Source organism: Clytia hemisphaerica, unplaced genomic scaffold, assembly GCF_902728285.1.
Source record: "Clytia hemisphaerica strain Z4C2 unplaced genomic scaffold, Clytia hemisphaerica genome assembly, whole genome shotgun sequence".
NCBI classification, from domain to species: Eukaryota; Metazoa; Cnidaria; class Hydrozoa; order Leptothecata; family Clytiidae; genus Clytia; species Clytia hemisphaerica.
The window spans coordinates 100,814-127,871 of NW_027104291.1; the positions used below are offsets into that span (position 1 = coordinate 100,814).

General features: G+C 36.4%; 3 protein-coding genes across 4 annotated transcripts; 1 reads left to right on the top strand and 2 right to left on the bottom strand.

Annotated features, from left to right (window-relative positions):
- Positions 1–7,317, bottom strand: LOC136817114 (GRIP and coiled-coil domain-containing protein 2-like). The gene is made up of 4 exons (XM_067073451.1): positions 7,016–7,317; positions 6,585–6,736; positions 5,228–5,354; positions 1–3,625 (listed from the first exon to the last, which is right to left on the bottom strand). Exons 1-4 carry the CDS (start codon positions 7,218–7,220, stop codon positions 186–188), a joined length of 3,924 nt encoding a protein of 1,307 aa, XP_066929552.1. The 5' UTR covers positions 7,221–7,317; the 3' UTR covers positions 1–185.
- Positions 835–27,033, top strand: LOC136817115 (isocitrate lyase-like). The gene is made up of 6 exons (XM_067073452.1): positions 835–844; positions 22,547–22,598; positions 23,068–23,130; positions 24,879–25,073; positions 25,369–25,661; positions 25,921–27,033. Exons 3-6 carry the CDS (start codon positions 23,073–23,075, stop codon positions 26,740–26,742), a joined length of 1,368 nt encoding a protein of 455 aa, XP_066929553.1. The 5' UTR covers positions 835–844; positions 22,547–22,598; positions 23,068–23,072; the 3' UTR covers positions 26,743–27,033.
- LOC136817111 (malate synthase-like) lies at positions 8,845–15,649 on the bottom strand. Of its 2 annotated transcripts, none has more exons than XM_067073448.1 (9): positions 14,207–15,649; positions 13,746–13,912; positions 12,542–12,788; positions 11,863–12,132; positions 11,402–11,580; positions 10,900–11,070; positions 10,179–10,285; positions 9,762–9,891; positions 8,845–9,428 (listed from the first exon to the last, which is right to left on the bottom strand). In XM_067073448.1, the coding sequence occupies exons 1-9, from the start codon at positions 14,316–14,318 to the stop codon at positions 9,132–9,134; spliced, it is 1,680 nt and encodes a 559-aa protein (XP_066929549.1). In that variant the 5' UTR covers positions 14,319–15,649; the 3' UTR covers positions 8,845–9,131. The 2 variants fall into 2 exon arrangements, with proteins under 2 accessions (XP_066929549.1, XP_066929550.1); XM_067073449.1 differs by having other exon boundaries at positions 15,552–15,648.
- Positions 27,034–27,058: the final 25 nt, after the last annotated feature.

Below are 27,058 nucleotides of genomic sequence, written 5' to 3' on the forward strand. Positions count from 1 at the left end.
TTGCAAAATTACCTGTTGATTAAAAACGAGAACTAATACTGAGTCGATTTCTAAAGTTAAGAATCCCCCTTGAAAGCTTCTTCCTAAACTACTAAATTTGTTGATAATAAATTAGAATAGATTTCAAATATTATATCAAGTATCATTTTCCATATTTTACTGCAATAAGATTTCATTAATTTTTTTCATGGGAACAAAGTTGCAATAGGTGGTAAGAATGGTTTAAACGTTTTGGAACCAGGTTTAACAATAACTCGTGATCTTCGACAGCTCTCCACGTCCATTGCAAGGATCCTCGGTACCGTAACTTTAACCATTGCCGTATCATCAGTAAGCTCAGGTGGCATTTGCCAATAAGATTCTTTGTTCGATTGCTCTGCAAGGCTGCGTCCGGATACATGACTGACCGGTTTTGGCGATAAGCAGACTGGTGTACCTTGGTTCTGACACTTCGGTGGTTTCGGGTAATTTGGTTTGGATAGTTGGATACTGGGCACGAGAAAGTCACCCAAGCGATCGCTAAGAACTTGTTTCAATAATAAGAAAGCCTTATCGCGCTCTACTTTCACATTCTCGCAGTGTTTCTGCCATATTTGTTGAGTGTTGCTATGTCGTTTCTCCATGGTTTCCAGGTACTTTGCAAAGCGCTTGTTGTTATGGTTCTTCTCTGCCAATGTTTTGATGGTTGTTTTAATGCGATTCCATTTACATAGATCCATGTAGCGACTCACCAAATCAGCGAATCTCTGCAGAATGAGTTCGTTACAATACTGTAAGACGTCTGTGGCCTCATCGCGCCGCATATGATTGATTTGATTCATAGTATGAGCTTTCTCGATCAACAAACCTTTTTGTCGGCTATTGAGGCGACTCCACAACCTATTTGGTGTATTTTGACGTAACTGGCATATTTGTGACATTGCTAAGTGGTTGACTTCGCGTTTCAGGCGGTTTCGATCAGCCTCTAAACTCTTAGTTAATTCTTTCGTCTCGTTAGATTGTTCTTTTTCATTTAATTCCAGAAGTTCAACTTTTTCTCGTATCTCAGCATATTTCTGCACCATGGCTTTACAAGGCTCCAGCTCACGTTGTAGATTATCATTCAAATACGATAATTGTTGACATTGTCTCGCCAACACAACATTACGGTTTTCGACTCGCTTAACCAGTTGTTGTTGATCAGCGCACTCTGTCGCCCGCTTCTGCAACTGTAGGCGACATTGCTCTAGCTCCTTTTCTGCATTCGCTTTATTGGCATTCGAATGCTTCATAAGCATCTTCTTTTGTAAGAAAATGTAATGCAGTTTGCGTTCTAGACTAGAAAGCCCATCTAAAATATTTGCTCCGTCGGATATGGCTATCAGAGCGGACATTTGATCATGGGAAAGATCGTCACCACCAACTTCAGCCTTTAGAACCATCTGCTCGATACTTTGTTTAAAATGGTTCACTTCACGCACTAGCTGCGCTTGCTCACTTTTCATCTTAGAAACTTGTTTCCCAGACTCCAAGTTTGCACGGCGTAGGTTAGCTTGGAAACGTTGCTGCTCGCGCACGATGAATTTACGTAGACGGTGAAGTTCTACCTCAGACTGTTGCGTAATCTTCTTGATTAGTTGGTCACGTGGTAATTGCGCAATGTCCACGCTGAGCGGGATGTTAACGTTGGGTGGTGAAACACATTTTTCAAGATCTGTGCACTGACTTCCAGGTTTTATCATTTCACGCTCTTTCAAAAGTTCTTTGATTTGCATTTGCAGTAGCTCGATGTATTGTTGCTTGGAGCTTAAATCAGTTTGGTTTTCCGCCAGTTCAATCTTCATCAGTTTCTCTGACTGTTGCAGTTGCTCTAACTGCTTCTCTAGTTTCTTTTGTTTTTCTTTCATGATTTGATCAGCAGCGGCTGCCGAGTTTGACGCAATGACTTCACGCAGATTTTCAAGTTCAGCTCGTTGAGCGTAATACCGATCATCTGATTGCCGTAACTCTTCGCGTAACGCGTGAATCTGCAAACGTAGCTCGTCAGAATGAGGATCTTCCGATTTGACAACGGATACAAAATGCTCATGTGATGAAACCGATTCGGTATCGTAATCGTAACCACTTGCAATCGATTGCGGTGTGTTCGTATGCCGTACACTTGGCATTGCTGAGACCGTACTCAATGCTCGACTCGGGACACGGCTACCGGGCACCAATACACTACGACGGCTTGATAACTTCTTCTTTAGATTCTCACGCATGACCTCCAACGGTTCTTGCCGGTCATCTATGGGCACGGCACTTACTATTTTCTTGGTCACTGCCAAGGATGCAACTTCAGGTAGTGAATTGACCTCAGTTAGTGAATCAACATGAACGTCATGAATGGATTTTGACGTATCTTGAGGGCTACCCCGCCTAGACACATTTTCTTCTTTCTGGATCTTTTCGCCTTTCTTCCGTTTTTTCTTTTCTTCGCTCCTCTCGTCGTTCTTTCCTTCTTCTTTCTCAGTTTTCTTTCCTTCTTTCCCTGGGGCAGAAATGAGAACTTCCTCTGGCAGCTTAATCGAAACATGACGCGATGTTGGACGTTGCTCAATCAAAGGCGTGTTCCCTCTTTCCAGCTCCGTAAGGGCGTCTTGTAAACGTTGCTCAGATAAGACCAACTCACGCTGTAATCCGTCCAAGTCTTTCCGCAATAGCTCGTTCTCCGTCAAAGTTTGACGCAGTTGAATCTTGTCTTCGGCGGCTTTTTGTGCGTCAGCCTTCAATGATGAAATCTCAGTAGTCTGTTGCCGAACTTTAAGTTCCAGCTCTGAAACCCATTCAATCTTTTTCTCGATTACTGGTGTAAGAATTTTCATCTGGCGGCCACCAACTTTATAACAACCTTTGGCTTGAGTAGAAGCGCCATACTTTGCACCGTCGTTGACCAGAGTTGCAATATTCTTTAGTGCTGGCTGCATATTCTTCCATAGCTGTAACTCTATCTCTGTATACAACTTCTTGGTGAAATTCCTAATCTTGTGTTCAGCTGCAGCTGCGTTGGTTTGATTGGTCGATAAACTCTCCTGGGAACTTTTCATCTCTACGTCACCGTTATTGAGGGCCACATTTTCATTGATGGTTTCAGTGCCACCACCAACATCGATCGAATCACATTCGGCAACCATATTGCACTGTTGTTGTGAACGCCCTGTCAAATTCAAACGACTTCGACTGGCAAAGGCTTTCCGCTTTTCATACCGCGACATATTCTGTTTGTTGCCACCGTTACCAGCACCTGTGTTGCCACCGCTACTTGCGTCACTAAACAGCTTTTTCTGTAAAACTTGAATCAATTTTTGAACAGAGCTGCTTGATCGGCGAAACGCTTTATGTATTCGCATGAAATAATCGTCATTCATGAGTTCTTCGCTTGAGACATTTGGCTTCAGGTTACAAAAGTTGTCCAATTCATCTGTTGATATGGCGAACCAGTTTTCTACGTCTTGCATGACGTCATCGCGGTCTCTTCCAAGCCGCGCACTCTCATCGAACATGTCATAAATTTGCGTACGCTCCTTCTTCTTCTCCTTACTAGCTTCGATATTGAACATGTCATTTTGGAAGGTTGGAACGTACACGTCATCGAATTCGATCCCTAAAATATGGATATAACTTTTATAGCATAATTATTTTGTCAGAAATTTTACGGAGATATAAATCTTCATCTCCGTGGAGATTTTCACGTGTTTCGATGGAATTTGATTTCGCTAATAATAGGGACCCTAATATGGTCCGTATATTTCATGAAACGCAACCACAATTCGATAGAAGGTTTTTGAGACTTTTTCAAGAGAGGGCTGGCGAATTAGACCTGGCAAAACTTTATGGTCAAAACTGACATTATAGGCAAAACCCCTAACGCCAAAACATGGTATAATGCTTGTTAGGGGAGAATAGATTCAGCTGCTTGATTACTCTCAGGTTCCAAATAAACGGGGGAGGGGGGTGGTAAATTCAGGGTCGGAATTTTGATAAACATGGGGGGTTAATTGCCGGGGGGGGTTGGAAATGTTACTTCTGAAAACCCAAAAGTAAGCTAAATATAGGCTAAAATCAGGCTTTTTAGAGCAAAACAAGGGACCTTCTCTTTGACAGCTGAAAATATTCTTAAAAATTAAACAGGGGGGGGGGTCCTAATAAGGTCCGGGGGGTTGGAAAATTTTTGGAAAAATAACAAGTCGGGGGGGGGGGGGCGTTTATTTGGAACCTAAGAGTACGTTTTTTACACGTTTACAAACTGACATAAAAATCTTAGTCATCAAGACAAAATACAAATTATTTTGTTATGGTGGCCCAAATTTTTCTGTGTGTTTATTTTGTTTATTTTTGTTTCTAAAGGCATGATACAATGTACCCTGGGGGAGAATAAATTAAGCTTCTAGTATGTGATGAAGGATCACGTGCTTCCAGACCCCGGATTTTAAGACCTCTGGATTAGATCAAATTCTATTCTGAAGATTTTTTTAATCCTCAGTGCAGGACTGAAATCTCGACACTTTTAAGGAGTGGTGGCTAAGTGGTCAAGGCATCAGAGTTACAAATCAGGGGTTCGTGGTTCGAATCCCCGCTCCATCTAATACTTCATTCAGTTCATTTATAGCCGGTCCAGTTGGTAGCGAGCACCTCACTAAAAACCGGGATTTTTCATCTCGTTTCTTAGTGAGTTCCACTTTGACGATTTTCGAAAAATAAATGCCTTTCAAGTGTTTTGACGCAAATTCGATTATTTTGCTACTGCAGGAGCTTCGAAAGTTAAAAGTGACGTAAAAAAATCGAATGTTTAAAAACCCGGGCTCAAAACATTCGAAAAAGTCGCAAAGTGGAATAGACGTTAATTGCGTAAAAAAACGCGGGTGACGTCTAGTATAGGCTAGTCCAGTTGGCTTTGGTCTAAATTAATAGATTATCCGCGTAAAATTTCGGGTCTTTAACCCTTTTTACATAGCCGTCGATAGTCACGACAAGTTTCTTTATGTACAGTGAACTTTTGCTAATTCGAACTTCTATTATTCGAATCTTTCTATAGTTCGAACTGATTCTCAGATCCTGTTAAGAGAAAGGCCTTGTTAAATACCCCCTATAATCTCTATAATTCAAATCTTTCTCTGATTCGAAGAAAATCTTTGCTCGCCCTTGAAGGTCGAATTAGAGGAAGTTAACTGTATATTAGACATTCATCCACAAAACAAAACAGTACCTGAATAATCCAGGGCAGCCTGTACCCGATCCAACACTTCGTTCAATTTCTGTTGTTCTTCGTGTTTACGTCGATTTTCTTTCATCTTTTTCAATTGATGAGCCACAAGCATTGATGTGTCATCTACCTACAGACAAGTTAGAATTCTTGATATGCGCGATTGAAATGTCTTCTGGCGTTGCATCACGGACCCCAATAAATGATTGATTGCAAGTGAGGTAAAATCAGCCAATCAATACGTCACTTTCAACCAATCAACTGTTGGGTCCATGGAAGACATTGCAATGGTGCATATCATGAATACCGTAAATCACCGATTAAGCGCCCCGCTTGAATTAGCGCCCCGCTCGAATAAGCGCCCCCCATTTAATTAAAATAATTTTATAAGCGCCCCGCTCGAATAAGCGCCCCCTTTGAATAAGCTCCCCCCTCCAGGGAGGGGCACTTATTCGAATTGGTGGCCTAGGCTAATTTCCGGGATAAGAATTTCTCTTCAGATGATTAACAGTCGAAAAAAATTGGAACAAAAATAAAAATCAAGGTCTTTTAGCTTTCTTTTTTTTCTGTTTCTTATTGGATTTTTCTTTTATTCATCCTTTTTTGAAGTTAAGTTTAAGCAGATTCCGAATTTGTTGATATACGAATTTCTGAAATAAAAAAATAAGCGCCCCGCTTGAATAAGCGCCCCCCTCAGAGCCTGAAAAATTAAATAAGCGCCCGGGCGCTTAATCGGTGATTTACGGTACACGTTTTTTAAAAGAGAAACAAAATATATAAGAACAAGGCTTCGATAGTAAGCTCATTAAGAACAAATTAAGAACATTTTAAGCCTTTTAAGGCTCTTTGAACTCTAATACATCCGATTTCTTAGGAAAATCGACAAACAATGTTTACAGAATGGTGAAAATTTTATTATACAGTAGACTGTCGATCTTGAAGTAAAATTCTGATCCCCTTCGAGTTTCGAATAACCGAGAGTCAACTGTATTATAAAAAAACTGGTTTGATAAATTTCAGAAATTCAAGTTCTATTCGATACTATCCATCATTTCGGATGGATCTCACTTTTAAAAATTGCCCATTTTTTGAATAACTTTTTTCCTTTTTGTTTTACTTGGAAGTGGTCGAACCACTTTCGCAATAAACGTGTGTGAGCAAAGAAGATCGGGTATGAACTCATACCTGCACTCCCTTAGCTCACTTTTTGGTGATTCTGATAGCGTTCACGAAAGAGCGATTGCATCAACGTTCATCAGTAAAATAAAAAATGGTACAAGTGTTTCGGGTATGAGATACTATCGGATACAAGTTTTGATTTTAACTTTCTAGAAATCGAAAGAATTGGTTTAAAGCGAACCTCGGTAGCAATTTCTTCATCACTAGACAATGGTTCACCTTCTTCATCACCACTCTCGTCATCATCGTCGTGGCACGAAGTGGACGTCTTCCGTCGACATTTCTTGCATACAAAATTCTTGGATGATCCTCTTGATGCTTTCTTAGTCGGGTCTAAAAAATATATAAAAAATTTAGGCATGTGCTAAGCATTACCTTGAGTCTACGAAAAATCTATTTTACTGTTTTTGACTGGGATTTTACAGGTTTTGGGATTTCCCTGAAGTTTTGCCTGGGATATAAAGCGACGTGCAATTTTGATGAAATCATCATGGTAAAAATCGTGTCGAAAAAAAGTCAGAATTCACCGTGAAACTACTCTAAATTCCTTTAAAATTAATAAAAAACTGACTTTACCCTCCGTTATATCGGTTAACTGTAAATCTTACAAACCTGATATTGAATTTAATCTCGGTGAAGTTTTTTTACTGGCGGTGTGAGATGACGGCTCAATGGCTTTGACAAATACAGCTGGTAAAGTATCTCGGAGAATAATTTCTACTTCGGATTCTTGTTTTTCGGCCTCTTTTTCTTCTTTTTTCTTTTGGGCCGCAATACGTTTATGACGCATGCGCGCCGCAACTTGTGGGTTTGGCATCTCCCCGCCGTTTGATGATTTTAGCGTCGCTCACATTTCTTCAGCATCACATCCGAGATCCGAAGACCTTCATTTTGTTTTCTGAACTGAACTTTTTTGAGCCTTGTTCATGTTTTTAAAACAGTAAAAATTGACGTCATATTTTTGCAATACATTGACATCTCACTTCAAAGAAAGATTTGACGTCTGATTGATTTTACTACAGTGATGTTATCTTTGCTGCAGTTTGAGCTGTCTTCTTTCTGCCTTTGATATTCTAACGCTAATTTAGAGAAGAAGAAGAAGAATGAGCCTACCCTAAGCATAGGGCTCAAGAGTATCAATAACGGATTTATCAAATAAAGGTTCCTTACCGTACAGTTGTTGAAAATGGCTTCGAAATACTTCTGCATTTTCTTCAGGGGTTTTGCAAATCGACCCATATCACTCTTCATCGTGGCTCTATCGTTACTAGATTGAAGTTTTGTTAATCCAGCTTTGAGCTTCAATACGTTCATCCGATTTTAGTCCATGGGCATTTTGTGAAATAGTTCGCACTACGTTCTTTTTCTGACATAATAGTGTGGTCGTGTTACAAAAGTACAGGCTGTTTGTAGGAAAAAAATAATATATAGCTGAAACTTTCTCCAGATCTTCTCTATAGGATGCTTATGCCTCAGGAAAAAATCCCCTAAAATCCCATTGGTGGAACATCCCTTTTTTGGGCAATTTCTTTTTTCCCCAGGCAAAACCCTAAGGTCAAAAATTTTTGAAAATTTCAAACTCTTTTTGAGACAACATCATGTATACCATTCGAAAGCTCTCAAAAAACTATATAGAAGACTTTTAGACGGGTATAGCCGATTTCATTACCTAACTCGAGATAATTCACGCAGAAGATGCAATTTTTGGTCAATTTTAGACCAAAATGTGGCGAAAAGGGGAACTTGCGCATGAAATATCTCGAGTTAGGTTTAAAAGTCTTCTGTATAGTTTTTTGAGAGCTTTCGAATGGTATACCTGATATTGTCTGAAAATAAGTTTGAAATTTTCAAAACATTTCACACTATAAACGTTGACCAGCAGGGCATTGCAAATGCTCGCGACACATTTGCAACGGGAGCTTCACGATCCAGTGTCACTATTTGTGGAAGAGACGGACTCAAGCAGACATATAGTATCCAACACAGGACCACTCCATCAACATTGTAGTCAGTACCAATTACATCATTTCGTCATTCAAGATGTTGATCCTCGTGTGTTCTTCTGGGTGTGGTGGCTTAACGGACCTTGTGATGCCGGTTCAGGTGTCCACCACACCCTATTTTTAGGTTTAAGTCTGAAAGAACAACTTACTCACTAATTCTTAATGGAGTGAATTTTTAATTTAGAGTATAGGCAAAAAGTCGATAGAGAGTTGGCAGTTAAAAGTTGAAATCTTTGCTAGAAAAAATTTAAAAAGTGAATATTTACTGTGAAGAAATTGCGAACTTTGTTGCTTGCAGAAGGTTAAGGTTTTTATTATTTTTGCTGATGGGAGTTCGCAAATACAGTTTAGTTTGTTTAAATGAGTGCTACAGATTTGGACAGAAAAAAATTGGAAATGAGTGCACTTACTGAAAAGATAGAAAATATAGCGATGAAACACGTCATGCATAACAACTGAATTAAACTTTATTTTTTCACTTTTAAACCCTATATTTGACCCTTAACCAAATACCCTAAAAGAGGAAAAGAAAATCTACAAAAGTATGTCTAAAAAAAGTTCCTAAAGGCAAAAAAATGCTCAATTTGAAAAAAATCACCTATTAAATTGTACAAAATATCATTCCTAATCAATCCATGACTATACTTAGTCAAGCTTAAATACAAGCAGCTAGTTTAAAAAATTCATCTGTTATTTTCCAGAAACACAATCCGATAATCCGTTATTTATTTCCCGATTGTACCAACCAAGCATTCGTAACCAGGCAACGTTAAGAAATCTTCGAAGGTTTCATTTTCGACCATTTTATCGACAATATCATATGCTTGTTTGTAAGCCTCATTGTCAATTCCTCCTAATTTCTCAACCTCCTCTTTAAGGATAGTTTTAAAAAGTTCTAAAGTGAAAGTGCGCCCATCATCCAATTTGGCGGAGTGGTGCAACCATTGCCATAATTGAGCTCTGGAGATTTCGGCCGTGGCAGCATCTTCCATCAAGTTGTACAAAGCTGCTGCTCCGTTACCCTGAGAAACAAGAGAAAGGTGAACATTTGGTATCACCAAAATATTAGAGTTTTACTCTCGACATCTTCTGAAACAATGTTGACACTTTTCTTTTTCAACATTTTCTAAGCTTACTACACGAAAAAAAACCAACCGCAGTGGTCCTTGAAATATGAAACAAAAAATCGTGTTAACTTTTTGCATGCAAGGTCGTATACTTGTCTACTCGTTTTCGTGTAATATAAGGTATGCTATATAAATCGAAGAGCTGTAATACTTAAAGGTATTTTTTTTTAGACAATTATTTTATCGATAAAATATTTTAAGGATGTTTGAATAAAATAACAATGTTACCTTGAACCATTGATTTAAGTATTGTAGACCGATGGAAACATTAGTTCGAACACCTCTCTCAGTGATCTTTCCTCCTTCGACATCGAAAGTGACTAATTGCTTCTCCGTAATGTTCAAGTCTTCGAATTTCCTAAGGAGATCAATTTAAACAGGATTGTGATTTCGTTTGTCCATTATAGTGCAAAAACAGCAGGATTTTACCAAAAAGCTTTGCTTTTCGCACTTTTATGCACCCTCAAAATACACTGTCTTTCCTATCGACCGTTATATTGCACTTTGGATGGTACATTTGTGGTCCAGATCTCCCAAATCTCTTTATTTAGCATTCAACTGAGTTGATTAATAAGCCAGGGCCTAGAGAAACACGGGAAATCTACCTAGTTTAATAGCCAGTTTTACTGAATTCTCTCTTCTTACCTGTCGATTTGGTTGACTTTTCCATCGAGACCACGAACAAATATGTCTTTAGCAAGTTTGCATAAATCGGGATGAGCAACCCAGGTACCATCATAACCCGCAGCGACCTAAAAAGCAAAACATAACTTGTCACAACCAAATTTTTATAAAATCTAAAAGCATTGGATTGTTATGATTTGGGAATTTTCACGGGATCTCATCTCACTTATAGGTGCCTTAAAACGACAATTTCTCATTTATTTGTATTTAGATGTACAAAATCATTTTTGACCTCGTTTACAAACGGAATAATTACTTTCGAAATATCAATTTGCGAGCAAACGTACAAACCTTAATTATCTTAATTCTGATAACACTGGAAGTATTGCAGTCACTACCTTTTTTTAAAGGAAGAAATTTTGGCGGATTTGGCAGATTTAGCCAAAATCCGCAAATTTAGTTTCCGCCAAAATTTATTTTTTCCTCCATCCGCTAAATTAAATTCCCGCCAAATTTATTTCATTTACTCATTCCCCAAATTGGTGCTATTTCAGGCCGTAAAACATGTTTTTTTGCTTATTTGATAACGATTTTGGCTAAAAATATCCTGCAAACGCCATATTAAATCCCCTTCAAATTAAATTTTTCCAGCCATCCGCCAAATTAAATTTCTTCCTTTAAGGTATTTATTTTTAAAACAAGATCCACGCTATGTATCGCAAGAAGAATTATGAACACTTACCTCAATTTCTTTATCAAGAGAGACTTGCTCCATGGCGACTTTGTTGACTTCTTCATCGCGTCGTGAGGGGATGAAAGCAGACATGCCTCCCATTGCATGTGCTCCATGACGATGACAGATTTGTACAAGACGTTGTGCGTAGCCAGACATGAAGGGAACTTTCATCGTGACCTAAGGAGAAAAGATGATTTAGACTATAGAGTGGACGTTTTTAGCCTTAAAACTTTTTTTTCAGGATCATTTTGTGTTGGTTGTCGGGTTGATCGGTGAAGTGAATCGTCAATCATTGACATAACCAGCCCCACCCCAACCCTAGCAGGGCCCTGATCAAGCCATCACGGTAAAAAATTTCTCTTCTCACGCCATCATGCTAATCTCTTTTCTCATTACGCATCATGCTTCTGAAAATCATAAATCACGCCACCACAAAAACCTTCAGGGGGCTCGTTAAGCGGTACTGATCTAACATTTTTAATATATTTTCCACAATACCAAAATTTACCTGTTTTCGATCGGGCATAATACAATCGCCTCTCGTCTTCAGCACTTTGATCAAACTGAAAATGTAATCCCAACGACCTGCGTTCATGCCGCATGCGTAGTTACGTAATTCGTATAACATTTCTTCCATTTCGAAACAACCAGGGAGTGTTTCGATCATAACAGTGGCACGGATGGTTCCTTAAGAGAAAAATAACTAAGTTTTGGATTGAATGATAAGTGAAAGACGTCTTTCCACAAGCGAGTACTGCCCTTGTTTACTGGGTACTCAATTTTGATTTTTTTTTCAACGTTTGCAAAAAAGAACCCTGAAGGGAATGAATTTTGAAATTTTTACGATCCCCCTTATACTTTTAGATGTAGAAAGGCACCATTATCTTTTAAATTAAAATTTGCCTAATTCGTAGAGGCTATACGTGGTTTATCGCAATAAAGGGAAAGGTTAGTACTCGATTATTGTACCTTGAGGGATCTTTATGTAATCTTCAGCGAATTCGAAAACCTCATTCCACAAAGCTGCCTCTGTCCGGTGTTCCATTTTGGGAAGATAAAAATACGGCGCCGAACCACGGTCCATACGTGGTTTTGTGTTATGGAAAAAGTAGAGTCCAAAGTCCATGAAAGCACCAGAAATGGGTTTTCCATCAATGACCAAATGTTTCTCATCTAAATGCCATCCACGTGTTCGAATGAAGAGTTGAGCGGGGTTTTCTTTCAGTTTACGAATTGATCCTGTAGTGAAAAAAATAGAAGATATTTATTTTCTGTGGCTAGACTTAGCTGGATCTTAAACAAGAAACCATCGTTTTCAGATCCGATTCTAAGCATAGGTATGCTTCAATGCCATTCTTAAAAATATATGTATAATTCAGGAAGCACCTAAGAACACATAAGTTTGGATTCTCGTAAAGCACAAACGTCTTTTTGAATGTATTGTACTTCAAATTGATGTTTCTGACTAGTTTGATCACAAATGCCAAATTAGAAGTACTGTAAATTAGTTTGAGATTGATGATAAGTAGCCGGTAGATTTATTCCTTTAGTGATAATGCTGAAGTAGAAGATTTCAAATTTTCAAACATAGGAAAAAAAGTTAAGAAGCTTCTTTTCTGGACTTTAACATCAATTTGTTACAACTGACCGTCAGGGTTTTTGAATTCGATAGTCCTCGTGTTGGCATCCAAACAGTTGACTTGCCCATCAATCACATTGTGCCACGTTGGACTGTTTGAATCTTCAAAGTCAGCCATAAACACATCAGCTGTACTGTTTAAAGCATTGATCATCATTTTACGTTGAACTGGACCCGTGATCTCGATGTGACGACATTGCAGGTCCGAGGGGATCGGTGCCACCTGCCATGTGTTATCCTCGCGTCTAGCTGGAAACTGTATTTATAAGGCAATTGTTTAGCAAGTGAAATTAGGAAACCTTAACTTACAAAATAGCTGGTCTTTAATTTATTGAAAGGTAAGATTTCTGTTACATGTAAGAGTCTTAGGAAACTTAAAAAATATTGCTTAGACTTTTGGGTTTGCTACTTTTGCATACCCAAAAGGTGAAAATGGTTAGAGATAGCAAGTTATTTAGCCATTTATAGCGCCAAGTGGTAGGTAAAATGGACTAGTTAAAACAGATACATCTTAGCTGTGGGGACCTGGCTGAATAAGTTGACAGGAAGGTTTCTAACCGTAAGACTTCAAGTCAATTATAGTTGACTGACATCATCGGCACATCATCGGGCTAACAAAGGGGAAACATTATAACTTCTTGAGTTCTTAAGACGATATCTTGTTATGTTTTAAGAATATGTATAATGTGACACATCTTAACAAGTTAATGGAAAAGACAATTGAACCCATAGTCCAATGTCTATTTCAAAATACACTCTCTCATAATAGGTAATATCATTTTTCAATCGTGATTGCATCAAATTTCAGTCAAGCAATTTTGGTAGGTTCGCAAGGCTAAAAAACTCACGTATACGTAAAAATGACATCATCAAAAACCTTTATGCTACAAACTGTAACACCTTAGGGGGTTTGGGTCCAACTTCACTAGGGAGGAATATGTGTAAGTGGGTCAAGAAAGCAATGTATCTAGACATCTGAAGTCAATAAGCCTAACTCGAGTCCTCTCTCATTCGAAGCAAGAGCTACAAGTGTGACATAAAAAGAGATTCAGATATACAAATACGGACGCTTATCTTATCAGTTAATAGCCAACAACAAGAGACCATTCTCATTAAGTAGTAGTTGGCTAGATGTTAAGGTTTTAAAATTGGTTGGTTTTTCAAGAAGATCAACCCTCATCTTAAATATAAAAGGTTAAATCATTTTACGAACCTTTAAGTCTTCTCCTTGGTCGACGAGTTTTTGTCGATCAATACGTGTTTGCAAGACGCTTTGTCGTTTAGCTTCGAAGTTACGATGAATGTCTGCTAAGAATTGGACGGCATCGGGAGACAAGATACGATCCCAACCATCCTTGATATCCCCAACGACTTCAACTCCTGAATGAACATATTAGAATTCCAAATTTTATTTTTAAACAATATATTTTGTAAGAATACAGTGAATTTTAGCTTAAAAGGTTGAACTGGTAGACCAATTGATCATCTGGTATGGGAACCAGCAACTAAGCTAGTACCAGCTGGATTCTACAGCTGTTAACCAGTTGACAATTGAAACAATGTCTCTGATTCGGTCTAACTTGAAAGTTTTATTATAAGTGATTAACATTAGTAATTAGTAGTCGAACCCACACACCACAACCTCCCAAAAAATAAATATAAACTATAACATACCTTCAGAAAATTTAGTAGCAAAGCCTCGTGTTAACAGAAATAGATATCGTTGGCTTAAAGCTGCTTGCGAAGCTAGCCTCAGGCTTCGAGTCGCAGATGATAAACCAATCATTATTATACGGTTATTGCAGTTATGAGTATCGTTATTCTGATTTTATTATGAATTGTGTATCTTTAGAATGAAAAATTCATAAGAGGGATTAAAACGATAAGACTGAACTGCAAATCGAGAAATGAACGACAACTTTGATCTTACAGAAAAAAAATCGAAAGAGCTAACCAACACACTAAACAATTGAACTGCTCAAAATTGACAGACGAGAACATACGGAATTAAAACATCTATCATTATCTATAATTCCTTGTATCCACAAAGGTGCATAGCTACACCTCCTAGCACACCAGGTCCAAGGTTTCAAGGTTCCAAAGTTCAAAGTTCATTTTCATGCAAGAAGGAAACTCATTGACAAATGCAATAATTTATTGTCGACACAAAATTAGCTCTGATTAAATAACACTTATCATCATCAATTACACGAAAAACATCACGAGAATTAAACTGTTAAAACATTAATAACATCCGCCATCTTAAAAATAATTACACTTATTAATGTCTGACATTCCACAAATAATAGCTGCAAAAAATGACTAGCCCGAGGCCAAAGTGCAACTACCAGCTAGTGTCAATGATTAAAAATCTGACGAAAATGAAACAAAAACTGCTCGAATTTATAACCGCTTAAAAGTCACGCAATAAACAAGCTTTTCAAGAATTTTGTTATGAAATTAAAAACGAGGACAAAGTTCCCTCTTTTAAAACTCCTTTCGCCAAACCGTAGGAAGAAGCACTTATATCATAAAAATCAAAGTCCGTCTTGTACCATGGTAAACAAATATTGCGTGAAAGATGACAGGGTTTTATAAGGATTGGTGTGGACTTTGAGATTGTTATTGGTCAAGGTAGGAGGGTGGTGTGTGTGGGGGCAAATTCTACTGGTTTGGTTGATGAACTAGTAGCAGGGGGATAACTGTCTATCAAAACATTGAGCTATCTTTTATAAGCAACTAAAACATTTCAGACCAAAGACATATACCAAGGTCAGGTTGCTAGTTAAATTCGTCTCCGTATCAATCTAACCTTACCAAAACTGCGCCAAAAATGAAACAGGGTTCTTGTTCCCAAGTTCAATGATCAATGATGCTTCCAGTAAAATTTCTAGCCCTTCGAAATCCTCACTGTCTACTAACTTACATACACATATAACAAATTGCTTATAAAAAAACAGTCAAAACGAAAACACAGGTACAGGAAACCAAAACACTGTTTCCTTCCGTTCAAACTTACCTTTTGGTAATTTCAAATCTGCGATTGTCAATGCTACCATTTTTCCTTGTTTTTCTTTGGATGTTGTTTTTTTATATGAATTTTTTATTCTAGCTGCTATAACGATAAAAAAACAGAATGAAACGATATCTACAAATCTTATAGGAACATGAGGCACAAAAACAGTAATGCGACTGTAATATAAGCAGATAAGTAGCAATACTTTCGGGGATGAATTTTCGGGAAGATATTTTCGCAAATGAGAAAATTTTGCGCGCGAAAAAACTTACGTGATTCTTTGAATTTGTTTGTTTTTAATCCAGATTTTTACTAATGTTTAGGAAACTAAATGCAAAATCTGACCTTTTTATCTATTAAAGTAAAGTGTATCTCAAAGCTTTATCTAAAAGATTTTAAAGTAAGGGAAGATTTCTTCGCGAAAACTTTCGCGAAACAGCTTTTCAAAATATTTTCGCAAATTGGCCGCAACCTCGCGAAAAGCTTTATCCCGCGAAAGATTCTGTTTCCCTTAAAGTAATTGAGCATAAAGTCTAAAATATTAAAATTCTGACGAACTAAGAATGAGAACAAAATCAGAACAATTCAAGGCTCGAAATGCCAAACATTGAGAACAGCTAAGTCTCAACAGATAATTATTAATTCTTGCAAATTATTGCAATGAAGTAATGTTAACCACACCAGGAAATAAATAAATTTAAAAATGCGGAAATCTTTACCCTATGTTTTGTTCGGTGTGGAAACTAATGCTAAAAGCACCTGAAATGATAAATCGCTGGACATAAAATGTTCTGAAAATTTCTAATAACTTTTAATCAGCTTAAAAAAAAAACCAAACCAAAAAAAATGACACCTGAAAATTTACACACCTTGAGTATGATGACATTTCTGACAGTAAGGTGTCACAAAAATTGACACATTTCCAATATAAATTTATTTTTAATGTCAAATAATCGTTCAAACCATAATTCATTGAATATTCACTAAGCCTTTTAAACTCAAGGGACTTTTTCTTTTCCTTAAAGCTTTTGTTTGTTTACAATGGCTCTTTAGAAGAACCAAGGAAATTTTCGATTTTAGCTCATTTTTGGCAATGAACGTCATCCAAATTTTTTTTGTCAAAAGTTACCGTATATGACAAGGATCGTATGTTCCAAATTTTATTTAAAAAACCAAATAGATCAAAATCTAAGGGGTTTGTGCTAAATAACCAAACTCTAAACTTCGATCCACTTTCATTCATTCTTTTTAACTAAAGTCGTGGTCCCCATATGTAACTGGAAAGTCGTGTTAAATGCCAATCGCAAGAAGAGCAGGTAACAGACAAACGAACAAACGGATGAACGAATGGACAAGCGAATTTATTTAATTTACAGGACCTCAGGGGTAAGTCCGAAAATCTTTGGCTCAAAATTGAAGAAATTTTGAGAAAAAAAGGTCGACTTCGTATGTAATTATCATAAAGAAATCTATGTCACACGACTTCATCCTTAGAACCAGAACTAATAGTTACCAATAGCAAAAGGTGAACTCAAAGTATAGACTAGAATGAAGATCCTTAAAGAAATTTTCGCCTAAGAAAGATTGCGTATCAAAAAGCTTAGCTTGAAATTCGAAAATCTAGAAAATAGAAGATTCAAGGTGGAAAGAGTTAGACACCAGAAAGCTACATTTACTAGGTTTTCTGTCGTGATATGACATAGAGTGGAATCATAAGATAAGACCAAAAAATAGAGGTACAAGGTACAAAGATCGAAGTGAAAGCAAAAATATTGTATCGAAAACAGTTATCTAATTTGGCGAACGGAAAAGATATAGAGGAAATTTAGAGGTAACTCATTCAAAAAAAAGTCCAAAGTCCAAATTTACAAACTCCTTAATAAACTGTTAGTCTAGCTAAAACCGCTACATATTAGATTTCAGATGTGATACTTTTATCGATAACATTAAATAATGCTATGATAACATACACAGAAGGGCAAAGAAAATGTCTCACTCGATTTCAAATATATCAACAACATTAGAGAAAAAGCACCCTTAAAAATAAGTCCTTTTGAAATGCTGATTTTTCATTTCTTAACACCAAAATTAGGCATTGGCTGATTTTAATCGTTTTTGACTATTTGGCTTTTCCTTTTAAAACGGCTAAGACAATTGCGCCAAATTTTAGGCCAAATCGGATATTTCGTAGTCATGCATGGCACTGCATGGCAACCTAAATATTAAGCTTTGACAAAAAACTCGTCCCAGGCCCAAAAATCGAAATTTCAAAAAAAGTGAAAAGAACACCCCAAAATATTCACCATTTAATAAACATTTTATTAAAAATAAGCAGTGCATCTCCATCGCGTACCGCCACTCTTAAAATGCGAATTTGTTCGAGAGAAGAACTCTCCCACCGACCAAAAAGTTCTTTGGAAAGAGGAAAAGGGAAAATGCAGAAATGAGATGGAAGATTTAAATAAATTAAATTACATCTTCATGGCCTCTTATGAATTTTTACTGGAGAACTTTTGTGGAGATTGTGTAATTGTTGCCGCAACATGGAAGGCATCCTCATTTGTCATCTCCGAGAATATTCTAATTAGAACGTACAACTTCGCAGAAATAATTTTTTTCCGAGTTTAAAAGACTTATCATAAATATGGTATATAAAGTACGGTATTTGACATAAAAAATAAAATTATAATATAAATTTTTATGACACCTGGATGTCAGAGATGTTATCGTGTTCAAGGTGTTATTTTTTTAAAGTGTCAATTTTTTCTAGTTTTCAAGCTAAATAAAAGTTTGGAGGCCCTTTAAGGAGCCATTAATATTAGTTCAACATAACCCTGCTAGAGCACAGAGTTAATGTGAGTTAAGTAACAGAAATAAATATAGAAAGGTAATAAAATACACAACCTGACGTCAAAAAGGTTAAATTACATGGATTTACGCGCGTTATATTTTGAGACATGCGTGAATTTAGTAGAGCTTCCAAAACAAGAACTCGCAGCATGGACAAAAATGGTGAAATTGGAGAAAACAACAACCTTGACGTCAAAAGTGTACGAAATATCTACAAGTGTCGAATAGAGGGTTACACTAGTGATTTTATCTGGTACTCAAAAAGAAAAATATGATTCCGAAACCATGGCTGATATAAAAGTGATGCTCCAATTTTTTAGAGGTTGACATTATTCTCTGCTCTGGTTCAACCTATATGCATAACTCAAATTATCAAAAACTCGAACACATTTTCTGTTTTTTATTATCAGAAACCCTGCACATAAATCTCCGTATTTCGAGTTCGAAAAAACTATAATCCTCAGGGCGTAGTAGAGCTATTGCAAACTCTGCTTCTGTTGAGTATTTCTTAATTCAATATTCTGTCAAGCGCTCTATAACGAACAATCAATCCATCATATGCACCATGGCAATGTCTTCCATGGGCCCAACAGCTAATTGGTTGAAAGTGACGTATTGACTGATTTTACGTCACTTGAGACCAATAGCGAGTTTATGTATGTGTGTTTTTCAGCGACGGAGATGTTAAGGTTCTAATTTGAGTAGATCTTGACCAGCTGAGGACGACGGTAAATCAGCACTTCTACCGTCCTCGATTTTGCGGGACGGAATTTCGGGTTTTTCCAAATCGCTACAGTCACTCTACCGTCCTCAAAAGTGCAAATACATAAACTCGGTAATAATTAGCTATTGGGTCCGTGATGTAATGTCAGAAGACATTGCAATGGTGCAATGGTGCATAATAATGTTGTGTTTGTGCCTTATCAAGTGAAATTTTTGCACAATAATCGAACAATCCGACAACCGAACTAATCAAATTTAACCGAACGATGCAAAGTTTGTTGATTAAATCGATTCAACGAACTTTTATTTGGAAATCGTAAAAATTCGATTAGTGTAATTAATCGTTTCGAGGTCGACTAAGTTTGATTACCGTATTTTGTTCGACAAGTTTGACTAGTCGTGTTACCGCAAGTTAGTTCGATTAATATTTGTTGAATTTAATCGAGCTAATAATTTAAAACAATTTTAGGATTAAAGTTTGATCATGCTCGGCAATGTTCGATTGGTTGAATTAATATGGCATGGTTTATAAGAAGAAAGATAAATGCGCAAAAAAGTGTAAATATTTTAGAAAAAGAAATAAGTTGCTCAAAGTAAAGAATAAGGAAAAATGAAAGTTCTGATAGTCAGACGATTTTCATATATAGACGACTTGGTTCAAAAATTGAAACTTCAAATAAACATAAACATACAGATTTGAAAAGAGGCCAGTCAAAGGTAATTCAAAGGACAAAGTCCGTCATTACATAATGTCGGAAATAGTAGATAGTTAAGAGTTTGTATATAAATTCATCAATGGAATGTTTCGTGACGAAAAGAGAAGGGAGTATTTGAGGGAGTTAAGTGGGAGAGCAAAGATTGAGAGGGAAGTTGCGACTAGTAGGTTGAAAGTCCATGAACTTTGGAAGCTCATAGGTGATAGAGCAAGGTACAGGTTTTGACAAGACAGTTACAAATTACCATATCAAATACGCCGCTGATATTCCGGAAATGAGTATTTAAAAATGACATTTTTGTTTATTTTTATTGTCAATGACTAGTCGTTAATGAGATTGAGGTTAGAGAGTGGGTGTGTTTCTTTGTTTGTATGCTTGCTCCACAAAACTGTTCTATAAACAAATAGGATGTTGTGGCTGGCTGTAGTGGTGCATATTTTAGAGCTCAATGTTCAAAGTTCATTGAAGGAGTGAATGAATGAGTAATTGTAGGAGAAACTGTGACATATCTTGATCGATGCTTGTGCTACACAGCACATTTGAACCGTGCGCAGAAGGGCAATGTACACGCTAAAATACACGTAATTTTCGTTTCCAAAGTTAAAGTATTAAAGTTGATCTATATAATAGCGATAAGGTTGAAGCAACAGAGATGCGAGGTCGAAAGATATGTGAGCTAACTAAGCCAAGAAAATCCAAGAAAATTGAATCTTTTAACAAACATGATTAGAACAATCCGCTTCAGACGAAGTAATCGAGCGAGTCTGAATGAATAGTTAAGGCTTAATATAAAAGTACGTTCTAGAAGTACGTTCTCTAAAAACACTGCTTTTGTTTAAGCTTTCCTCCGGATTGAAACTACCTTGAAAGAAAAATTATAATGTTAAAAATAAAAGCTTGTATGATGATGGTGCTGATGTTTAATATGCTCATACTCTTAACTTTTTGAGTCTTAAGCCTGAAAAAATTCTTAACGTGTTCTTACTTTGACCATTTCGTTAGTATTTTGAACCATTTTCCTAAGAAAAAAGGGTCTTTTTGAGTCCACAAAGCCTTAAAATGTTCTTAACTTGTTCTTAATATTTTTGCTATCGAAGCCTTATGTTCTTATATAGTTTGTTCTTATGAAAAACCGTGTAACAGAGAAATCTAAGTGATCAAAAGATAACAAACCTCAAAGTCAAGATATCGAGACCAGCACGTAACAGGCTGGTAGAATATATTCATTACTGTAACACCATTACACCATTTTATCCAAAAAACAACAACGAAAATTTCACGTAGTACTAATTCTAAAGTGACCTTCCGAAAGGTGTGACTTTCTTAAAAAAAAGGGTTTAATAGCAAACAAAATGACCCTAAAAAGTCTTTTGATCCCAATATTTATTAACTAAATAATGCGTGTAGGAAAAACACGACATTAAAAAAATTATTGCGATATCGCGAAAGAGGGATTTACTAAGTTGATATTTCGATATCTGAGTGCCACAGCGCTATATTGTTTTTACGAAAGCAAAAGAGGATAGGGGTTACTAGTAAAAATACGTTTCATGTTTAAGAGGAGAATTTTTTGTTATCTTTTTGAAGAAACAAAAGAATTGAACCAACTTGAACCAGAGGAATATCAAACAGACGTCACACTCAAAAGTATACAATGGTCTTACACTTTCATACTGTACTCAGTACTTTTTCTTGAAACCTTACCCCCGGTTTTTCGCGTGTATTTTTGAATTGAACCAGAGTGAACCAGAGTAAAAAACTGTCAACAAAACTTCATATTTTTTTTACTGTGTTATTTTTTCTTGTGCTCGATAGTTAAGGTGATGCCGTTTTTTCGTGGCACTTTCAATGGTTTTACCAAATATTTTTTGTGAAGGGTCTATCACGAGATATTAATAAAAAATACCCAATTTTTTTGCACAACTTAGACTACAGTAGCATTAAGTATTTGCTTCCCCTGTTTCATTGACCCAATGAGAAATTAAATCCCAGGGATTTGGTGTGACAGATTGCATGAATTTGAGCTTTCAAACGAAAAACTACAAAGATATTTTTGGCATTGGAAAAATTGAAGCATTTCCGAAAAATATCTAGAATTATTACCAATTATAGTGAAAATTAATTTGGGATTTAATTTTCCATTATCAAAAAATTCTCCAAAAATTGTATTGAGCTAGAACAAAGAATATTTTAATAGCAACAGAAAATAACAAATTAGACAAGAATTTATCCTTAAATTGAATTATTTTTTTGTTATCATCAAAACTTTCAGTAAGCAGTCTTGGGATTTGATGATAATTTAGAAAACAAGAAAAGATTCAGTTAAAAAATGCTCTTCAGTAGAAAACACAACAGTGAAAAATTGATGTGGGCGCTAAAAAGTGCAGTGCTGCGCAGAAAAAGGGGGGAAAAGCCGTGATGTGATGTCATCCTAAAGACAATAAAAGCTCGCAAGACAAAAAGAGATTTTTGTTTCTATATAAGAAATAAAAACAATGGAAATTCAAAGATGTCACAACCTCTTTCCTTATGTATACATTTGTTACTAGTGATTTCCTGAGAAAATTGAGAAAGTTTTTTTGACGTGACGACTCGCAATTAACTGCTTCTACCAGGGGGGATGGAATGGGAGTGGAGAAAGAGTATAAATGATGACAACATCGCTCGTTAGATGCTCAATCACAACTCTACCACAGTGGAGATTGGACGAAAACAACTTGACCAACACCCTTGACTACAAAGACGACAACACAATATCAAGGTAGGATTTTCAATGTTATTATCCTTTTATTTGTTCACGTTTTGTTTAAAATGCACCACCGAACTTTGATACCACACCCTAATAAAGATGATTTCAAACCTACCAATAAAAAGCGATGTACACGTATTTTCTATAAGAGGAAACTATAAGAACATAAGGCTTCGAAGGCTAAGAACATTTAAGGCTTTGCAAACTCTAAAGCATCTGATTTCTTGGGAAAATGGAAAAATTTACTTAGAAAGAGGTGAAAATAAGAAAATGTTAAGAACATTTTTAAGGCTCGAAACTCAAAACTTTCCGATAGCTTCAAAAAATTTTAAAATAAAACATGTATAGTATGTTGTACTCAAAAAAGTTTTTTTGAAACCTTACTGGAAATTGAAATATTTGTATACTACCATGTAGGATCTACAATATGTATGAGAATCGGCATTTTCTAAATTAGCACATTTCCTCATTCTCTCTACAGACAAAATGATGATCAGACGTTCACAAACAATTATTACCAACGTCAAACATGTCCGGCTCATGAGTAAGTGTCCGTTAATTAAATCATTATCGACAAAACTAGGGAAGCCCCTCGCAGGCTCAATACTTAGTTAGAGTCTCCGGAATTTTTTGAAAAAGCTCTATTTTTGCTAAATGTGAGTGGCCTTCCCCGTTTTCCTGGTTTATCAAGGGGGGGGGGGGTACTAAATAATGAATTCGTTAGTGTGAAGGAAAACAGCTTTTCAAATAAGCTTCTACTTTGAGGTTGTAATCTTTAAACTTTAAGGTGCTTTAAAATTACTATTCTTCGCCTTTCATAATCTATTAATTTAGCAAAACAGACCAGACCCCCTGAGATATTTTTCTAAAAGTTAAAACTTTAAGGAAGGTTTTCTTTGAGGTTTTCAGTGTTGATTAACAAAAATGTTGATAAAATTCTCCTTTTGAATTCTCTATCTTGGATTTCAAATCGCGTTCTTGCCACGAAGCAAGTCTGACTTTTTAAATATTTATCTTACAATGAGCTTGTGATAAAAAAAGTACAATAGAGGACTAGTACCCAATCTCCTCCTTCTCGGTTTTTCCATATATACAAAGTTTGAAGAGAGATTAAAAAGAGATAACTTTAGGTTTCAAAATTCCCCTTTCAAAACATTAAAACAACATGGCTAGTTAGAGCAAACACTAATTACTCTTATCTTTGCATAATCATAGAAAATCACACTAGCATCACGAAATATTGCTAACTTAACTTCGGTCAGCTTAAAGCCTTACCGTTGGCGCGATTGACCAAATAAAGACTTTATTTAATATAAACAAGAAATCTCAGGATTGGTAATATCAGATCAAATTTCAATTCAAAATTTTCTTCCTATAAAGGTCATCAGGTTACCATTTTCCGCTAATTTTGTCAGGAAAAAGATGACCAAACTAAACTTTTCACGTGCATACACCGTGGATAAACAAAATATCATAGGTCTTAAAGGTTAAGGAGAGGGTGTCGAACAATAGAGCAAACAGTATAAGCGTGATAATTTTAAAAATGATGGCACTATCGTACGATGAATAAAACTAATTAGCAAACTTCAAATAAAATGAAAAAACTTTTCCTTCAAAGAGTTATACTAACTTGTCTTCATCTACCTCCACAGCGAAGAAATATTTTAGCAATAAAACAAAATAGCATCACTCTGAAAGCATCAGAACACGTTTTCAAAAAATTTCTCAAAATAAGTCACCTCATGGGAACAACAAACAGCCAAGTTGAAAGGTTATTTGAATCTGTTTGAATCCATGGTAAACATTATTTGAAGTGAACGTAAAAGGGTTTCCAAATAAAAAGCTCTTAAGATGAATCAGTTTTCAAAGAATTACTCCTGGTAAAAGCTAAACTATTAACCGAAATTCTCAAATCAATTACAATAACTTGCCCGTTGACAACAAAAATGATCTCCTGAGCCATAAAAAACTCATGTGTTAAGTCAACTTTGATAGTCAATATATTACGCTCAGAGATTTACTCCTTTGTGTACTCTATAGATCTGTCGAGGAGCAAGCTCTGCTTCTCCACTCAGTACAAGTGATTGTGCAAAACTCAACACTCATCAAACACAACATCCCCAATGTTTTGACCACTCTGGTGTCAACAGCAGTCTATGCTCGTTTATCCGAGTCGCACTGACGAGTTTATAAATCCAAATGTATACACTTACTATTGACTTAAAGTAGCGAAAGAATCCTAAAGTAGCCATATAATTTCAAAATACTCAATCTATTCTTATTTCATCACAGGTAAAAATGTCTACACATACGAGAACAGATATGGTGGAATCGTTCGTGACTATCCATTGGAAGAAGTAGAGAGTCTGAAAGGACGTGCACCATTCTTACCAGACTGTACCATCGCTAGAGTTGGTTCTGATAAATTATGGAAAGCTGTCACCGAAGGAGAAGGAAACTACATTAATGCTCTTGGTTGTATCACTGGTAAGCTCCATTTACTTATCTTCATTAGAGGCAAATATTGAATCTTGGTCAAAAAATCTACCAGTATCCGCCTTTCAAATCCTCCAGAATAATTAGATGAGGTTTTTATCTTTCAAATTCAACAGTCTTACAACTTGAACGTTAGTATGAATTGCGGAAAACAAAAAAAAACCATGCTACTCATTCTTCACTATTTTACACAATCTTGTAAACGATCTCACTGAAGAATCACCATAACATTGAAACATGAAAGTTTGCTTCGGTCCAATCAACTTTATTCGTTACATTTTATTAGGTGGACAAGCTGTACAAATGGCAAAAGCTGGTCTGAAATCCATTTACATGTCTGGATGGCAAGTAGCTGCTGACGCTAACTCAGCTGATCAAGTCTTCCCAGATCAATCTCTATACCCAGCTGATTCAGGACCAAAGCTTGTCAAACGTATCAATAATGCACTCATGAGAGCTGATCAGATTGCCAAGTTGGAAGCAGTTGAGCAACACGTTGATTACATGTTACCAGTCGTTGCTGATGCCGAAGCTGGCTTTGGTGGAGCCTTGAACGCTTTCGAAGTTGCCAAGAACATGGTAAGAATATAACAGTCACACATAATGTTGTTTTTAAAAAGTGCCAACTTCCCAATTTCGGAGAGTTAAAATTCTAGCATTACAAGCAAAGGCATATTTACGTCACTAAAATGTACAGAAATATATGAGATGTCTCTTAATGACAACAACCTTTGAGTTGTGAAGTGTAGAAAATCTGGCATGCCAATGAAAAACTTTTGAAGTACTATCTATTCACCTTCAAGTCTTTGACCATGCTTTTTAATTCTTTCTTCATCAGATCATGTCCGGAGCTGCTGGACTCCATTTCGAAGACCAGTTAGCATCAGAGAAGAAATGCGGCCATATGGGAGGCAAAGTCTTGGTACCCACTAGTCAATTCATCCGTACTCTCAATGCTGCTCGATTAGCATCTGACATTCTCCAAACACATACATTGATCATTGCCAGAACTGATGCACAAGCTGCCAATATGATCACCAGTGATGCTGACAAACGTGACCACAAATTCTTGACTGGTGAACGTACACCTGAAGGATTTTATGTTTTAAAGAATGGTATTGACACTGCTATTGACCGTTCCCTGTCATACGCTCCATATGCTGATTTACTGTGGTGCGAAACTGACCGACCAGACCTTAAAGAAGCTAAATATTTCGCTGAAAGCATCCATGAATACTTCCCAGGAAAACCATTAGCTTACAACTGTTCCCCATCATTCAACTGGTCTGAATACTTGACTGAAAAAGAAATCGAGAATTTCCAAAAGGACCTTGGTAAACTTGGATTCCGTTACCAATTCATCACATTGGCTGGATTCCACAACATGAACCACGCCATGTTCAAAATGGCCAGAGCTTACAGGAAACGTGGCATGTCTGCTTTTGTTGAAATCCAAGATGATGAAATGAGACAAGAAAACCATGGATTCACCGCCCGCAAACATCAACGTGAAGTAGGAGCCAGTTACTTTGACCGTGTCACCACAATGATCAGTGGAGGACAAGCATCAACTACAGCACTCAAAGGTTCAACTGAAGAAGAACAATTTGAATACACTCAAGATTTGGAAACTTTCAAAAGCTCCTTCAACTCTCCTTGAACAATCTAATTTTTTATCCATAACACCATAAACAATAAAAATGAGGATTTCAACAACAACGAGTCTCGACTACATCCAACCAAAATCGAAAAATCTCAACAACAAAAATTAAATTTTCGAATAAAAAATTCCCTGTAAATAATCTTTTTTATATTTTTAGAGCTTTAATTAAAACTAATTTTTTTGTTTTTTGATATAAATATTATTTTATTTCACAACTTTATCCTACATTTTTTGTACGGGAAAAAAATTATTTAAAAAACAATAAAAATACAGTAAAAACCAACAAAACACCATGTCATTTTTCTGACTTATA